Raw genomic sequence first — 18951 nt, 5'->3', positions numbered from 1 at the left:
CACCCCTGTTTTTGTTTTATTTTTGAGAGAGGGAGCGCGTGCACATTGCAGGGAGGAGCAGAGAGAGAGAGAGGGAGGCAGAATTGGAAGCAGGCTCCAGGCTCAGCTATCAGCACACAGCCCAGTGTGGGGCTTGAACTCACGAATGGTGAAGTCATGCCCTGAGCTGAAGTCCAACTGAGCCACCCACGTGTCCCAGCTGCTACAGATTTTTAAGTAAATGAGTGACAGAGTAACAAATAGCGCATTGGAAAGATTCTTTTACTAATAATTTATAAGATAAAAAAGAATTAGCAGACAAAAAAGAATAAGCAAGTTTGTAAAGATACATCATTTACTGTAAACACAATATAGATACAAATATTTAATTAAAAATGAAGTGCAGTGGATTAATCTAGTTTAATTTATAGTTGAATCTAACTTAAACATTTTTTTTCAGTCATCTGTTACGTTATTAAGTGTACATATTTTGTCTTACTCTTTGATTTTATTCAACATACATTTGAACCTTGTTAATATGTATTTGCGTGCTTGGTGTTGAGTGTATGGAAGTAAATAAAATATATATGGTTCTTGCCACACATAGCTTATTAAAATCAATTGTGAGCACTCATATAGTTATAATTTTATAAATTTAAGTAAATAATATAGTACAGTATGAAACCTGATTGGGATAGATTGAAAGGTCAGGTAAGGTTTTCTGAGAAAGTAACATTTAAATTAAACTGTGGAGGAAGAGTAAGGGATAAGCCCTACTAGACTGTGATGGTCTAGTATGAGAAGCCCTAGAAGCCTGATGATATGTTCATTCAAGAAATTGTAGTAAGTAACAGGATTTTTAGAGTAGGGGAATTGCTTAATGTAATGTATGCTTATTAAATCAATGGGTTGTAGGGGCATAGATGTGGAAGTTGGGAGACTGGGAAGGATATCCTACTGTAATCATGCAGGTGAGAGGTAATGGTAACTTGGACTGGATGGTGGCAGAGAAATGGAATTGAATAGATTAGAGATTGCTTTTGTAGGTAAAATCGGCTAGACTTGGTGTAATGAGTTGAATGTGGTATAGGAGAGAATAGGTGTCTGGGATGATTCCCGTATTTCTGGTTTGTACAACTTGGAAGAATAGATATAGAGAGAAAGATCAAGATTTTAGTTTGGAGGATTAAGTTTGAGAATTTAATGGAGACATAATAGTTAAAAGCTTGGCATTTAGAACAAAGGTCTTGGATGTGTAACTAAATTGGGAGTCATTCACATAGATATTTAAAGCTGTCACCTGTAGCTGAGATCTAGAGAGAGGGCAGAATGTGAAGACATGTGACTAGTCTGATGGTGTCCTGGGTTAGGATGATGGGTAGAAAGAAGTGAATGGAGTCTAAACATTTTTAAGGGATGGGATCAGTAGGTCTTGGAGATTGTTTTGATATGGAAGGTGTACAGTAGGGTTTTATTCTTTTTATTCTTTTTAATGTTTATTTATTTTGAGAGAGAGAGTGGGGAAGGGGTAGAGAGAGAAGGAAAGAGAATCCCAAGCATGGGATTGCTGACAATCCATGCTGATAGCTTGGAGCTGGATGCAAGGCCCAGTCTCACTAACTGCGAGATCATGACCTGAGCGGAAATCAAGAGTTGGATGATTAACCAACTGAGCCACCCAGGCACCCCATTCAGTAGGGTTTTAGTCAAGAATGAAATGTAGGTTTATTCTTTTGGCTATTGGATAAATGAAGCTGCTTTTTGTTAAGGGTAGGGAACAAAACTGGAGGAGGAGAGAATTCTGTTTTTTTGAAATTTATTTTTTCCTTTTGAATGTTTTTTTCAAATGTATAACTTCAATTTTTGTGCAGGAAATAATTCCTTTATTATTATTAGTATCTTTTCATTTGCAACATTTGACTAGGTAACACTGTATTTTAGTTTTTAAAAGTTTATAAAATACTTAGGACCTACAGAAAAACATAGGGAATATTATAATATCAACTGTATACCCATTAATATTGCATAATGCTAATGTTTTATTAATAATTCTATATATTATTTTTAAAAGAAATAGAGTATTTCACTTAGAGTTGAAACAGCCTTCTTCCTTCCCATTTCTTCTCCCTTTTCCCAGAATTAAGCACTCCCTTGAAATTGGTGTGGATCCGTTGTGTCCTGTTTTAGCACTTTTATGTATTCACATGTAGTAATTGCTTTGAATGTTTTAAAACATTACATAAGTAATGATATATTGTGGATTTCTTTTTGTAGTTTCTTTGCTTCATTCATTGTTAGATTTTTGAGATTTATGTGTTTGGAAAATGTAGATCTAGTTCATTCATTTTATTTTTTTATTTTTTAAGATACTCATTAAAAAAATTTTTTTAATGTTTATTTTTGAGAGAGAGAGAGACAGAAACAGAAGCAGGGAGGGCAGAGAGAGGGGCAGATACAGAATCGCACGCGGGCTCCAAGCTCCAAGCTGTTAGCACAGAACCTGATGTGGGTCTCCAACTCATGAGCCATGAGATCATGACCTGCGCTGAAGTTGGATGCCTAACCTACTGAATCACCCAGGCGCCCCTATTTAACTGCCATGTAGGATTTCGGCCTCTAAGTAAACCACCATTACTTTATTTATTTCTGTATAAATATATAAGATGGAGTTTATACTTTACAAACAGTTCTGTTTAAGTATCCTTAACTTATAAGAAGAAAATGTGCAGGGTTCTACTAAATTGTTCTCCAAAGTGGCTGTGCCTACTTATTTACGTTCCCATCATCAACATCCCAGAGTTGTCTTTCTCCCATAATCTGATAGCTGTCTCACTGATGTAGTTTGCATTTTTTGTCTGTGAATGTTAAATCCATTAAGATGATTCTGAGTTCTCACACTAATGAGACCATATTCTTAAGCGAACCAGAATAGTAATTTGCAGATACATATCCACCACTTTGAGTAAAAGTACCAATTTCTTTTATATTAAATCTGAATGTTAAAAGTATATGAGATGACAACTCTGTTTTCAGGAGTTAAGTTTCAATTTTGTAGAATTCTGGGATTCTTTGTTAATCAAACAATATAAGCATCATAGTAGGACATTCTGGCTTTCATCATGCTGAGATAAAAGAATTCTAGCAAGTTTTTGTTAACAGTTGACCAATGGTGGTGCATCTGTTAATGATTGCATTAGAATCCATCTCTTCCAAGGCTAAGTATATCTCCCTCAGGAACTGCTGGAACTGAGGCAGGTGAAGGCAGGTGGAGGCCTGGTCCCAGAAAGCTTCTACATCTAAAACCTGATAGTCAAAAAAAGGTCTACTAAATAAATCTTTTTTTTTTTAAGTTTTTATTTTAAGTCCAGTTAACATACAATGTTATATTAGTTTCAGGTGTGCAATTTAGTGATTCAACAATTCCATACATCTTGAGCCATCTCCAACAAAGGGAAATGTGATATATCCTCACAGTGGCCTCCTGAGCGCTACATAAAACAGTGAACACGCATCAAATAGTTCCAGAAGCTAGGAAGTCCAAGATCAAGCTTCAGCAGATTCATTGTCTGTTGGGAGCCCACTTTCCAGTTCATAGACAGCCATCTTTTTGTTGTATCCTTACATGTTGGAAGGGCCTCTTATTTTTTTTAAAGTGTACAATTTACTTATTTTTGGTATATTCAAAGAGTATATGCTGCCATCAGCACAGCCAATTTTAGAATATTTTCATTATCCAGTCTACTCATTAGATATCTTTCCTCATTAACCACCCCTTCCCCCGACCTCCCACCCCACCTAACTCCTCTCAGCCCTAGGCAACCATTAATCTATTTTCTGGCTATAGATTTGTTTATCCTGGACTTTTCATATAAATGCAATAATATAATATGTAGTGTGTATGAAGTGCCTGGCTTCTTTCAGCCTGATATTTTCAAGGTTCATCTGTGTTGCAGCATATATCAGAACTTTATTCCTTTTTATTACTGAATACTCCATTACATAAATACACCACGTTTTCTTTTTTTCTTTTTTTCCATCAGTTAATGGACATGTGGGTTTCTACTTTTTGGCTATTATGACTAATGCTGCTATGAACATTCATGTTTACGTTTTGTGTGGACATCTGCTTTCATCTCTCTTTGGTGTATTTGAAGGAATAGAATTGCAGGGTCATGTGGTAGCTCTGTGTTTGACTCTGAGGAATTTTCAAGACTTTTCCAATATGACTGCATCATTTTACATTCCCGCCAGCAGTGTATGAGGGTTCTATTTTCTTGACATCGTTGACAACATTGGTTATTTGTCTTTTTGATTCTGACCATCCTAGTGGGTGTGAAGTGACACCTCATTGTGGTTTTGATTTGCATTTCCCTGATGGCTAATTGAATTCAGTTTTGGACATGTTTATTTTGTGCTACCTGAAAGCAGCACAATTCAGTAGGCAGTTTGGACTTGAGTTTGGAACTTAGGAGAAAGAGCTGAGCAATTGTAGGTGGGGAGCAGTTAGCACATACATGGTAATTTAGCCATTGAGTGGAGAGAACCAAGCAGAGAGAGTATAAGATGAGAAGGGAAGTGGCTTAAGCCCAAATCCTGAGGAACATTGGTAATTAAATGACAGTAGAGGAAGCAGAGCCTGCAAAGAAGACTGAGAAGCCCTGGCCAGAGAGTGAGGTGGAAAACCAGGATAAAGTGGTGTCATGGAGACCAATGAAAGAGATTATTTTAGGTTGGAAGAAAGGGGCTCTGGTATAAAATGCTGTTGAGAGACTCTACAGGACTGAAAGTGACCTTCAGATGCAATAATAGGTAAGCCATTTCATTAGGGGGATGCAGGCCAAGGCCAGATTGAAGTAAATTGAGGAGTGATTAGGAAATAAAGAAGAGGGTTCAACAGGTGTAGACAGACTGTTAAAGAATTTTATGAAAGGGAGGCAGTTAGTGGGCATTTTCAAAAGAGACTCCATTTCAGATGAGATGGGAGAGATTAAAAATATTACAGGGGTTATCAGCATGGCAGTGTCCACAAGAAGACAGCAGGCAATGAGATCCTGAGTCTGCCTTTGTAATGGGAGGGAAGAAGAGAACTGTGTGTCTTGAGGGCAGGAGATTGGTGTTTCCTTCTGCTGTCTTCTGTATTCCCTGTGAAGTTAGGGATGAGGCTGTCTGAACAGAATGGTGTAGGAGGGAGGTGAGGTTTCTGGTTTTTTTTTTTTTTTTTCAACGTTTATTTATTTTTGGGACAGAGAGAGACAGAGCATGAACGGGGGAAGGGCAGAGAGAGAGGGAGACACAGAATCGGAAACAGGCTCCAGGCTCTGAGCCATCAGCCCAGAGCCTGACGCGGGGCTCGAACTCACGGACCGCGAGATCATGACCTGGCTGAAGTCGGACACTTAACCGACTGCGCCACCCAGGCTCCCCAGTGAGGTTTCAAAGTAAAGAGTGGAGAAGGCTTGAAATAAACACTGTGGAGAGTGAGAGAGAGAGTGAATCATGAAAATATAAAATGATTTCTGGACTGCATTGAGAATCCGATATAGGTTCCATGAATTTACAACAGTACAACTTTTCCTGATGTGTGTTTTCTCCATTGGTATGGAGTAGTGCGGCATTGAGGCTGGGAAGGTGCTTAGTACTGTAATGTAGGGCTGGGGCCTTTCAGTCCAAGTGAAGGACAAGAAGGGAAGGGGGCGGAGAGTATAGGAAAAGAGCAGATGGTGAAGTCAAAGTACGACATGGAATTGAAGCTGGAAAGGGGGTTATTCTGCATAGTACTGATGCATTTTGTACCTCAAATTCTCTAGAGTCCTCATAGTAGAATCTCACTATGTTGTCACATCATTTTGCAACAAGATAGAATTTCTGTGCAAACTTACTTGCTGTGCTAGTCTGGCTGTTACTGTAATCCACACTTTACTTGTACCCATGTAGTCCTAAACACCATTTGATTAAGCTACAACCTCAGTAAATAAAAACATAATTTGTAGAGTTTGTGAATATATTTTCTAAAAACACTTGAATCTGACATTTTAATACAGTGTGAAACTGCAGCCCAACAGGAGTTTGCTGAAGAACTTCAAAAGCGGGAACGTTTTTTAGTTGAAAGAGAACAACTGCTTTTCAGACATGAAACTGCTTTGAGTAAAATTAAAGGTGTCGAAGAAGAGGTTCTTACAAGATTTCAGATTATAAAGGAGGTAACTATATAGCATTTGATTTCACAGTAATGTAATTTGTGTTTTTCTTCTTAATTTAGATTCACTAGATCTTAGCATTTTGTCACATTCTTCTCCAACCTCCCTTCCCCCCACGTATTTTTTCCTCGGCCATTTGAAACTCATTTGCAAAAATCATGACTCAACACCCCTAAATACTTCCTTAATATTATCACTACTTAATCTTAGGACTATGTGTCTCCTAAGTAAGCATAAGGACATTTGCTGCATGGTTAACATATTAGGAAATTAATGGTACTTGAAAAATTTAATGTAATACACGGTCCACATTCACTTTCCCAGTTGGGCCTTGAAATCTTTTGTTTTTATTTTCTGATCAAAGAACTAGACAGAATTCTTGCATTACATTTGATTTTTATGTCTTTTTGGTTTCTTTGAATGTAGAGCAGTCAGCCAGTTTTCTTTTTGTAAGACCTTTCTTTGAAGATTCCAGGCCAGCAGTCTTATGTCATGTCCTGGATGGATTTACTAAGGATTTTATTCAGGTTAAATATTTTTCTCAAGAATATTATCTAGGTGATATAGTATACTTTGTTTCATATCAATAGATACATTACTATCTGTGTAACTTACAGAGAATGAATTTCATTCTGTTTTGAAAAATACATATAGTCTTGTAATCACCACCATAATTCTGATAAAGAATAATTCTAGCACCCCAAAGGTTTCCTTACACTCCTTTGTAGTTATCCCTCCCTGCTCCCTGCACCCTGCCCTGGCAACCCCTGACCTATTTTCTGTCCCTGTACTTCTGCCTTTCCCAGAATGTCATGTAAATAGAACTGTGATTTTTCTTTATCTGTGGTTTTCAGCAGCAATTCAATTAGGAGGTATCTCCACATGTTTTTCTTTGAGTTTACCCTGTTTGGGGTTCCCTGAACATCTTGACTTTGTAGATGAATGTCTTTTACCAAATTTGGGAAGTTTTCAACCAGTATTTCTTCAAATATTTTTTATGTTCCAACTGCTTTCTCCTCCTTCTGTGTCTCCAGTGACTCATATGTTAGGTCTTTTGCTGTTACAAACTGCTGAGGCTTTGCTCCTTTTTCCTCATCTATTTCTTCTGTGTTCTTCAGATTTGATAATATTGTTGTCTGTCGTTATGTTCATTGTTTATCCTTGCATATCCATGTTGCTACTGAGATCATCTAGTGAATTTTTTGTTTCTGATATTTTAATGTTCTAAAATTGCTAATTAGGTTCTTTTTTAAATTATGTTTAATTTTCCTCATGAGCATTTTTATCTTTCCATTTGCATTCATTTGTATTTACCTCATAGGACACACCTAAAAATTCAACATCTGGGTCATGTAAGGATTGGTATTTTTCTGGTGACATAGTCACATTTTTCTTGTTCTTTGCATGTTCAGTGACTTTTGGATTATATTTGGGACCTTGTGGATATTATACAGATTCTGGATCTGGTTATAATCCTCTGGAGAATGTTTCTTTTTTTAAGCAGTCAACCCAATTGAGTTGTTTGTTTATAAATTGAAGTATAGCTTATGGACCTTATGTTTCAGATGTACAACATAGTGATTCAACTTTTATATATATTATGAAATGCTCACCACGATAAACTAGTTACCATCTGTCACTATATAATGAATGCTATTACAATATTATTAACTATATTCTCTATGGTGTACTTTACATCCCTGATTTATTTAATTTTATAACTGGAAGTTTGTGTCTTTTGACCACCTTCACCCGTTTGTCCTACTGCCTACCTCCTCCCCTCCCATCTGGCAGTCACCGCCAACTCTTTCTTTTAGGAGTCTGTTTCTGTTTTATTTTGTTTGTTCATTTGTTTTGTTTTTAGATTTTATGTATAAGTGAAATCATGCGGTGTTTGTCTTTCTCTGACTTCTTTCACTTAGCCTAATACCCTCTAGGTTCCTTCATGTTGTCACAAATGGTAGAATTTCATTCTTTTTTACGTCTGAGTACTATTCCATTGTGGATTTATACCACATCTTTATCCATTCATCTATCAGTGGACACTGAGGTTTCTTCCATATCTTAGCTATTGTAAATAATGCTGCAGTGAACATAGGTATGCTTATATCTTTTGAAATTAATGTTTTCATTTTCTTTAGGTAAATAACCAACAGTGGGATTGCTGGATCATATGGTATTTTTATTTCTAATTTTTTGAGGAACTTCCATAGTGCTTTCCAGAGTATCTGTATCAATTTACATTTTCACCACCAGTGCACAAAGTTACCCTTTCCTCACGTCCTTACCAATACTTGTTATTTCTTGTGTTTTTGATACAAGCCATTCTGACTGGTATAAGGTGATACCTCATTGTGGTTTTGATTTGCATTTCCCTGACAATTTTAGTGGATTGAGCATTTTTTTCATGTACCTGTTGGCTATCAGTATGTCTTCTTTGGAAAAGTATCTGATCAGGTCCACTTCCCATTTTTTAATTGGATTGTTTATTTTGGTGTTGAGTTGTATGAGTTCTTTATATATTTTGAGTATTAACCAGTATCCACATTTATCGGATATATAATTTGCAAATATATTCTCTTGTTCAGTAGGTTGCTTTTTTGTTTTATTGTTTCCTTCACTGTTCAAAAGCTTTTTAGTTTGATGTAGACCCAGTTGTGGTTCCCCCCCCCAATTGTTTATTTTTGTTTTTGTTGCCCTTGTGTGAAGAGACAGACCAAAAAAACATTGCTAAGACTGATGTCCAGAAGTTTACTACCCTTGTTTTCTTTTAGGAGTTTTATGGTTTCAGGTCTTACATTTAGATCTTTAATTCATTCCTAATTTATTTTTATATATGGTATGAGAGAGTGTTTTCCTAAATTAAGAAAGTTTCATTCTTTTGTATGTAGCTTTTTAGTTTTCTCAGCACTATTTATTGAAGAGACTCTTTCCCCATTGTATCTTCTTTCCTCCTTTGTTGTAGATTACTTTACCATATAAGTGTGAATTTATTTTGGGGCTCTCTGTTCTGTTCCCTTGATCTCCATGTCAGTTTTTGTGCCAACACTATACTGTTTTGATAACTATAGCTTTGCAGTATTGTTGGAAAACTGCGAGGATGATACCTCCAAGTTTGTTCTTCTTAAAGTTGCTCTGGCTGTTTTGGGTCTTTTGTGGTATTATTTGTTCTAGTTCTGTGAAAAAGGCTGTTGGTATTTTGGTAAGGATTGCATTCAATCTGTAGATTACGTTAGGTAGTATGGGCATTTTAACAGTATTAGTTGTTTTAATCCATGAGCATGGTATATCTTATTTATTTGTGACATCTTCTATTTCTTTTATTAATGTCATATAGTTTTCAGAGTAAAGGTCTTTCACCTCCTTGGTTAAATTAATTCCTAGGTATTCTTATTGTTTTTAGTGCAATTGTTAGTATGATTGTTTTCTTAATTTCTCTTTCTGCCATTATGGTATTAGTATAAAAACACAACTGATTTCTGTATATTAATTTTGTATGCTGCAACTTTACTGAATTCATATATTCTAATAGTTTCTGGTGAATTCTTTATGGTTTACTATATAGAATATAATGTCATCTGCAGATAGTGACAGTTTTACATCTTCCTTACCAACTTGGATGTCTTTTATTTCTTTTTCTTGTCTGATTGTTGTGGCTAGGACTTCCAATGCTGTGTTGAATAAAAGTGGTAAAAGTAGGCATTCTAGTCTTATTTCTAATCTTAGAGTAAAAGCTTTTAGCTTTCACCTTTGAGTATGATGCTAGCTATAGCTTTCCAATGTATGGCCTTTATTACGTTGAGGTATGTTCCCTTTGTACTCACTTTGTTAACAGTTTTTATCATGAATGGATGTTGCCTTTTGATAAATGTTTTTTCTGCATCTGTTGAGATGACCATATGGTCTTTATCCTTCATTATTTTAATGTGTCATATCACATAGGTGTGTGAATATTGAGCCATTCTTGCATCCCTGGAATAAATCAGGGTAATCCTGGCCTCAGAGTGAATTTGGAAGCATTCCTTCCTCTTAAATTCTTTTGGGAATAGTTGAGAGGAAGAATAGGTATTAACTCTTTGAATGTTTGGTAGAATTCACCTCTGAAGCTAGCTGTTGACAGTTTTTGATTACTGATTCAATTTCATTACTAGTAATTGGTCTGTTCAGATTTTCTGTTTCCTGATTCAGTTTTGGAAGATTGTGTACTTTTTTTTAAAATTCTTTTATTATTATTATTTTTTTTTTATATTTGAGATAGAGGCAGACAGCGCGTGAGCAGGGCGGGACAGAGAGACACGGAAACAGAATCCGAAACCGGCTCCAGGCTCCGAGCTGTCAGCACAGAGCCAGATTCAGGGCTCAGACTCATGAGCTGTGAGATCAGGACCTGAGCCAAAATTGGATGCCCAACCCACTGAGCCACCCAGGAGCCCTATCTCTCACCCTTCTTGATGTGTCTGTTTCTTTATGTTTTTACCTGTGAAAGAGCTGTCCTGCTAGTCTTCAGGTCATTCTCAGAGGGAGTTGCTGTCCATGTAGTTGCAACCTTGGTGTGTTCATGAGAGGAGGTGAGCTCAGGATCTTCATACTCCATTTTCCCTATTCCATCCTCATTAGATTTAGGCCAGGGTTCTTTCTCACCATCTGTGGGAAGTGACCCAATCTCAGTTCAGTTTTCAAAGCTTTGGAGTTGTACCTGTGCCACTTAGGTTTACTTTAATACTCAGGCAATGGTTTAAATCAGTTCAGTTCTCAAGACCCTTAGTATGGTGCCTGTGTCTTTCCCATGCTTGCAGAATTGGGGGTTAGTTTGAGATGTGGGTGGTATTTTTAAACCGAACTCTGATCTCTCCACCTTTGCTTTGTCACTTTTGTCTGTGCTATGCTTAGAGTTAAGCCAGATTTCTACGGGTGTTTGTACAACTGAATGAAAAAATTCTTTTTCTGAGTCTCTTCTCTGAGATACTGCACACATTCCGTGGCTCACAGTGGCCCTTTTCCTGGCTTCCCTGACTGTAAAGGCAGAGTTTCTCTCAGTTTAGCAGCCTACAGTGCTCTGCTGCACTTCAGAGTGCTGGGGGCCTGCCCTGGGGCAAGACTGCTACAATTCCCTATTTCTGTTTACGTTTTACAGTCTTTAGGGTTACTTTTTGTGTTTTGTCTAAGGTTTTCAGTTGTAATCAGTAACAGAACTAGAATGTAGTGGGCTTATCTTGCCATTCCGGAAATGGAACTCATATCCTATTTTTTAACATCTTTTCGATTTGGAAAAATTTGGACAATGAGAATGTTAACCTAATGTTTGAAATACCTGTATTTGTGGTTAGATACTAAGTTATTTAAAGAATCATTTAATGTAATAATAAAATTGCATAAAGCTAATGTTTTCACGTGGTTGGATTTTTAAACAGGGCCAAAGAAGAAATGCTTGGATTCTCAAGAGTTTTCCATACTAGACTTCTTGATTTTTTTTCTCTTTAGATTTGTCTGCTATTCTTAAGTGTAAAGATAACAACAGCCTTTTTTTTTTTTTTTTTTTTTAATTTTTTTTTTTCAACGTTTATTTATTTTTGGGACAGAGAGAGACAGAGCATGAACGGGGGAGGGGCAAAGAGAGAGGGAGACACAGAATCGGAAACAGGCTCCAGGCTCTGAGCCATCAGCCCAGAGCCTGACTCGAACTCCCGGACCGCGAGATCGTGACCTGGCTGAAGTCGGACGCTTAACCGACTGCGCCACCCAGGCGCCCCGACAGCCTTTTTTTTTAATAGTTCCTATATGATTACTTGGAAGAAAGAAATTAATTCAATTTTTTTGTTTCCTATAGAAATTTGCTTGTTTTAATACATTATGAATAAATTGAGAATAAAAGGTGACATGTATTTGTACTTTAAATCAAAAAGTGCTATCTCGTTTAAATGTGATTAGAAGGTTAATTGATTTCAATTATTTATAAAACTGATTAAGGAAAGTCAAATAGTTTAAGACTCAGATATATTAATATGTTTTTAAATTTGAGATGTAAACAATTAGCTAGTTTATGAGAATAAGAAATTAGTTCTATATCTATGGATATTTATTCCTCAGGGTAACTTAAATCTCAAATTTTAACTTATAAAGCTATGAATTGCTAACCAGACTCTTGAAGAAGATCAGAAACCCGGGGAGCCTGGGTGGCTCAGTTGGTTTAAGTGCCTGACTCTGGTTTCAGCTCAGGTCATGATCTCACTATTTGTGAGATTGAGCCCTGCCTCAGGCTCTGCACTGAAGCAGAGAACCTGCTGGGATTCTTTCTCTCCCTTTCACTGCCCCTCCTTCTCTCACACCCACTCACTCACATTCTCAAACATTAAAAAAAAAAAAAAGATCAGAAACCCTTCATTGTTTTATCATTCCATGGTGTGAAAGAAATTATTTTAGTGAGTTTCAGTGGACTCTTTTGAGCAGAAGCACAAAATAGTTTTTTTAGTAAGTACTTAACAAATGCTTTCAATGCTTAGTTATTACTTTGTTTGATGACATAGTTTTTATAATTAATTGTGGTATTAGTCATATATGCTTAAATACATTGATTAAAGTCCTGATTCAAGGAGTTCTATTTTTTTTTTTTAATGTTTACATTGAGAGAGAGGGGGAGCACTCACGTGCACGAGGCACAGAGGGGCAGAGAGAGAAGGAGAGAGAGAATCCCAAGCAGGCTCTGGTCCATCAATGGTGAACCTGACACAGGGCTTGATCCCATGACTGTCGAGATCATTACCTGAGCTGAAATCAAGAATTGGATGCTTAACTGACTGAGCCAACCATGCGTCCAGAGGAGTTCTAATTTTTAATTACTTTGTGTTCAGTAGCGTTTGTGGCATGGAATCCACACCTAATTTTTAAATCAGATTTGTTTCCCCTTCTAGCAGCACAGTGCAGAAGTTGAGCACTTAACTGAAGTTCTTAAGGAAAGAAATAAAGAAAGTAAGAGGCTAAGGTCCTCTTTTGATGCATTAAAAGAATTGAATGATAACTTAAAAAAGCAGGTAAGATCTATTTTAGTATATACTAGATTTCAAAATATTCTTAAAACTTCTTTCATGTATACTTAAATTATTTATCAAAGTCTTAGATTATATTCTATCTAGAGAAATTTTTTTAACTTTATTTGCTAACTTTATTTTGTGTAATACTTCCAAATATAAATATGGTATTCTTAAGCTTTTGGTTTTTCATCATCTATTTTAGCAACTAGTTGAGATGCTTTTGCAATTTGAAATTTTTAAAATTAAAAACAAGCAAAAAAACCTGCTTGATAACCTGGGGATTTTTAGGCATTTAGCTAATCTAATACTGCTTCTTTTAACTGCTATTTGACACCACTGCTTATTTAACATTCGTTTATTTTCTGGGTATCTATTATGTGCTAGGCAGTGTACTAGAAGGAAGCCTACACATTGCTTGTAGTCCCATGAGTATAGAGTGCTATCATGTTGTACTGTGATTATGTGTGTGATGTAATCTTGGTTGCTACTTAATACTGAAGTTGCAAATATTTTTATGAGTTGTATCTGTTTTTCTTTTTTTGTTTTAACTTTCGCCAGTTTTTGACTGAAAGATGTGAAAGAATATGTTGAAGAGAGATGAGAGACTGATTGTGTGTGTATTTGTGGGAAGAGGAGAAGTAGATGAGCAGAGACTGGGCTAAACCCAGTCACTTCAAAAATTAAAGCTTTGGGCTGGAAAACTATATGGATTCTAAGCTCAGACTCTCAGAGATCATATGAATCCTGGAATTCCTTAGGTAGCTATATGTTCTCAGTTTCTCTTTTTGATGTCCTGTAGTCACGGCTTGTTACAGCTTTTCTCAGTGGCCTTGATAACTAGGGATACTGTTTCTCATTTGATCTAAGTTCTTTGGCTTCTCTGAATTCATTTATGGCCTCCCACAGTTGGAGTATGGCCTTCACTTACGGTTGTTTGGAAGCCTGCTTTATCCCTGGTGAGATTACTTTTTCTCATCACACTCTGTAGTGCTCTCTCCCTCTCTTTTTTAAATTGTAGTTGACACACAACATTGTATTAGTTTCAGGCATACAAATTAATGATTTGACAACTTTGTATGTTATGCTGTTCTTACCACAAGTGTAGGTACTGTCTGTCACCAGACAACTCTAGCACATTTTTTTTGAGAAGGGTTTCTTTAACTATTAGCCAAGGAGCATTGTTGCCTATACCTATCTTTTAAGGTTATACAATTCTTAATAGTCTTGCATGTGTTTTTATCAGTATCTGGTGAGTGGAGTGGATATGTAATTATTAAGTGATCAACCTATTGATAATTGGATTTTTGATCTAGTATGTCCAAAATGAAAAAGTTTGGGAGAAACCCTTTGGTACCAACTGGCAGAATGCTTTTTAAAACAATTTTTTAAGTTCATTTATTTTGAGAGAGAGAGAGCACATGAGCGAGAGAACACAAGTGGGGTAGGGGTAGAGAGAGAGGGAGAGAGAGAATCCTAAGCAGGCTCCCCACTGTCAGCGCAGAGCCTGATGTGGGGCTTGAAATCATGAACTGCGAGTTTATGACCTGCATCGAAATTGAGACTCAGATGCTTAACTAACTGAACCAATCAGGTGTCCCCGGGGTGCTTTTTTATAGTTACTTTGTTTAGTTTGGATAAGGGATCGTTTTTTGTTTTCTATTAAGGATGAAATAGTAAATACTTCGGACTCTGTGAGCCATACATTCTGTCACAATGACTCAACTCTGACATAATGCAAAAGCAACTATAGTCAATAAGTGAGTGAGTATGGCTGTGTTCTAATAAAACTTTATAACAACAGTGTTCAGATTTGGCCCATGGGCTATAGTTTGCACTATGAATGATATATACAGCTGACCCTTGAACAACACGGGTTTGCACTGTTATACTTATATGCAGATTTTTTTTGATAAGTAGTACAGTACTGTAAATATATTTTCCTTAGGATTTTCTTAATAACATTTTGTTTTCTCTAGCTTATTTATTGTAAGAACATAGTATATAGGAGTAAAACATACGAATTATGTGTTAATTGACTGTTTGTTATCACTAAGGCTTTTCTGGTCAACAGTAAGCTATTGTAGTTAAGTTTGGGGAGTCAGAAGTTCTGTATGAATTTTTTATTGCCTGGGGGTCAACACCCCTAACCCACACATGGTTTAAGGCTCAACTGCATTTCAAAATTGCTAAATAAAAAGGTAAGTTATTTCCATGACTGTCTTAAGTAGTAATTTGTGGCACCAGTGGGCATAAATAAGTTTGAAACAATAATAACAACATCAACGATAACAAATCCGTTAAGTCATGCTAAGCTGAGGAGGCAAGGATTAATATTCAGGACTCACCAGGCTGGAGAGTCCCTGTGGACAACATAGGTCCTCCATTGAAAAAGCAGCAGGGAAGACACTCTTAAATACTGAGAACAAACTGAGGGTTGATGGGGGGGGGGGGGGAGGGAGGGAAGGGTAGGTGATGGGCATTGAAGAGGGCATCTTTTGGGATGAGCACTGGGTTGTATGGAAACCAATTTGACAATAAATTTCATATATTAAAAAAAAAAAGCAGGGTTGTACTCTAGGAAGAGGCAAATTAGAGGTAGACGGAAGCCTCCTCTGATTGAAATTTCCTAGATGATCTTAGTTCCTGTTTAGAGTAATCAGTCTCCATTTTGAATTCCTTGAATGAGCCCTCTTTTTTTTTTTTATTTGATTTTTTAAATTTACATCGAAGTTAGCAGACAGTGCAACAATGGTTTCAGGAGTAGATTCCTTAATGCCCCTTACCCATTTAGCCCTTACCCCCTCCCACAACCCCTCCAGTAACTCTCTGTTCTCCATATTTAAGAGTCTCTTATGTTTTGTCCCCATCCCTGTTTTTATGTTATTTTTGCTTCCCTTCCCTTGTGTTCATCTGTTCTGTTTCTTAAAGTCGTCATATGAGTGAAGTCATATTTGTCTTTCTCTGACTAATTTCGCTTATCATAATACTCTCTAGTCCCATTCACATAGATGTAAATGGCAAGATTTCATTCTTTTTGATTACCGAGTAATACTTCATTGTATATATATATACCACATCTTTATCTATTCATCTATCGATGGACATTTGAGCTCTTAGAATGAGCCCTCTTTGAAAGAAGATATCATGTGCATAGAATTTGTAAATTTTCTTAGTCATTCTGTACGAAATTAATAATTACACTAAGGGCAGAATCACATGACTATAAAGAGAACAAAAATGCCCCAGACAATATGAATATACCTGCGAGTGATCCAGATATTGGAGCTACTAACCATGACTTTCAAATGATGATTACAATTAAAAAACTGATAGGGATGCCTGGATGGCTCAGTTGGTTAAGCGTCTGACTGCGGCTCAGGTCATGATCTCAGGGTTTGTGAGTTCAAGCCCTGCGTCGGGCTTTGTGCTGACAGTTCAGAGCTTGGAGCCTGCTTAGGATTCTGTGTCTCCCTTTCTCTCTGCCCCTTGCCCACTCTCATTCTGTCTCTCTCTCCCTGAAAAATAAATAAACATAAAAAAAAGTTCTTTTTAAAGTTCAGAAAGTGATTAATATGTTCAAATAAGTAGGAAAAAAAGATTGAGGGGCGCCTGGGTGGCGCAGTCGGTTAAGCGTCCGACTTCAGCCAGGTCACGATCTCGCGGTCCGTGAGTTCGAGCCCCGCGTCGGGCTCTGGGCTGATGGCTCAGAGCCTGGAGCCTGTTTCCGATTCTGTGTCTCCCTCTCTCTCTGCCCCTCCCCCGTTCATGCTCTGTCTCTCTCTGTCCCAAAAATAAATAAATGTTGAAAAAAAAAAAAAAAAAAAGGCGCCTGGGTGGCGCAGTCGGTTAAGCGTCCGACTTCAGCCAGGTCACGATCTCGCGGTCCGTGAGTTCAAGCCCCGCGTCGGGCTCTGGGCTGATGGCTCAGAGCCTGGAGACTGTTTCCGATTCTGTGTCTCCCTCTCTCTCTGCCCCTCCCCCGTTCATGCTCTGTCTCTCTCTGTCCCAAAAATAAATAAATGTTGAAAAAAAAAATTTAAAAAAAAAGATTGAGAACTTCATTAGAGAAGCAGAATATGTAAAAAGGAATTAAATTGAAATTCTAAAACTAAAAAATGCACTAATTGAATTTCAAAACTCCAGTGAAAGGATTTAACAGTAGGTAAGTCACAGGAGAAGACAGGATTAATGAACTGGAGGATCATTTCCTAAAAAATCTTGAAATGAAAACATTGAGTGGAGAAAGAATAAGAAACATTTGTTAAAAGTTTTAACATGGGAATTAAAAAAGAGATAATAGGGCTTGGTAAATTACTAGCCAGTTTGATCAAAAAGAAAAAGGAAAGGACCCAAATCAAGAATGAAAGAGATCACAAGCAACACAGAAGAAATAAAAACAATAATAGAATATTATGAGCAGCTGTATGCCAATAAAATGGGTAATCTGGAAGAAATGGACAAATTCCTAGAAACATATAAACTACCAAAAGTGAAACAGGAAGAAGTAGAAAATTTGAACACACACATAACCAGTAAAGAAATTTAATTAGTAATCAAATATCTCCCAAAAATCAAGAGTCCAGGGCAGGTGACTTTCCAGGGGAATTCTACCAAACATTTAAAGAAGAGTTAACACCTATTCTCTTGAAGCTGTTCCAAAAGATAGAAATAGAAGGAAAACTTCCAAACTCTTTCTATGAAGCCAGCATTAGTTTGATTCCAAATCCAAAGACCCCATTCAAAAGGAGAACTACAGACCAATTTCCCTGATGAACATGGATGCAAAAATCCTCAACGAGATATTAGCCAACCAAATCCAACAATACTTTGAAAAAAATAATTCACCACGACCAAGTGGGATTTATACCTGGGATGCAGGGCTGGTTCAGTATCTGGAAAACAATCAATGTGATTCATCACATCAATAAAAGAAAGGATAAGAACTACATGATCCTCTCAATAGATGCAGAGAAAGCATTTGACAAAACACAGCATCCTTTCTGATAAAAACCCTGAGAAAGTAGGGATAGAAGGATCATACCTCGAGATCATAAAAGCCACATATGAAAAATCCAACGCTAATATCATCCTCAATGGAGAAAAACAGAGCTTTCCTCCTAAGGTCAGGAACAAGACAGGGATGTCCACTCGTAACCACTATTATTCAACATAGTATTGGAAGTCAACTTGAGCAGTCAGGCAACACAAAAGGCATCCAAATTGGCCAGGAGGAGGTCAAACTTTCACTCTTCGCACATGATATGATGCTTTATATGGAAAACCCAAAAGATTCCACCAAAAAATGGAATCCCTAGATTCCACCAAAAAATGGAATCACTAGAACTGATTCATGAATTCAGCAAAGTTGCAGGATATAAAATCAATGCATAGAAATCGGTTGAATTCCTACACAACAACAATGAAGCAACAGAAAGAGAAATCAAGGAATCAATCCCATTTACAATTGCACCAAAAACCATAAAATCCCTAGGAAGAAATCTAACCAAAGAGGTGAGAACTCTCCACGTTGAAAACAGTAGAAAGCTTATGAAAGAAGTTGAAGAATAAACAAAAAAATGGAAAAATATTCCATGCTCCTGGATAGGAAGAACAAATATTGTTAAAATGTCAATACTGTCCTAAGCAATCTACATATTCAATGCAATCCCGATCAAAATAACACCATTCTTCACAGAGCTGGAACAAATAATCCTAAAATTTGAATGGAACCAGAAAAGACCCCGAAT

At 36.9% G+C, this 18951-nt stretch overlaps 1 protein-coding gene across 7 annotated transcripts in view; it reads left to right on the top strand.

Moving 5' to 3' along the window:
• CCDC138 (coiled-coil domain containing 138) overlaps positions 1 to 18951 on the top strand; it is a 138132-nt gene that overhangs the window by 15705 nt on the left and 103476 nt on the right. For 5 of the 7 annotated variants that reach the window (XM_045443732.1, XM_045443734.1, XM_045443735.1 and 2 more), the window contains exons 6-7: positions 6021 to 6179; positions 13085 to 13204. In XM_045443732.1, the coding sequence (XP_045299688.1) occupies positions 6021 to 6179; positions 13085 to 13204 (279 nt within the window). The remainder of the gene's footprint in view (positions 1 to 6020; positions 6180 to 13084; positions 13205 to 18951) is intronic. The other 2 variants (XM_045443733.1, XM_045443730.1) reach the window with 1 other exon arrangement.

Source organism: Leopardus geoffroyi, chromosome A3 (genome assembly GCF_018350155.1).
Source record: "Leopardus geoffroyi isolate Oge1 chromosome A3, O.geoffroyi_Oge1_pat1.0, whole genome shotgun sequence".
Taxonomy (NCBI): Eukaryota; Metazoa; Chordata; class Mammalia; order Carnivora; family Felidae; genus Leopardus; species Leopardus geoffroyi.
This window is presented reverse-complemented; position numbering and strand designations above follow the sequence as displayed.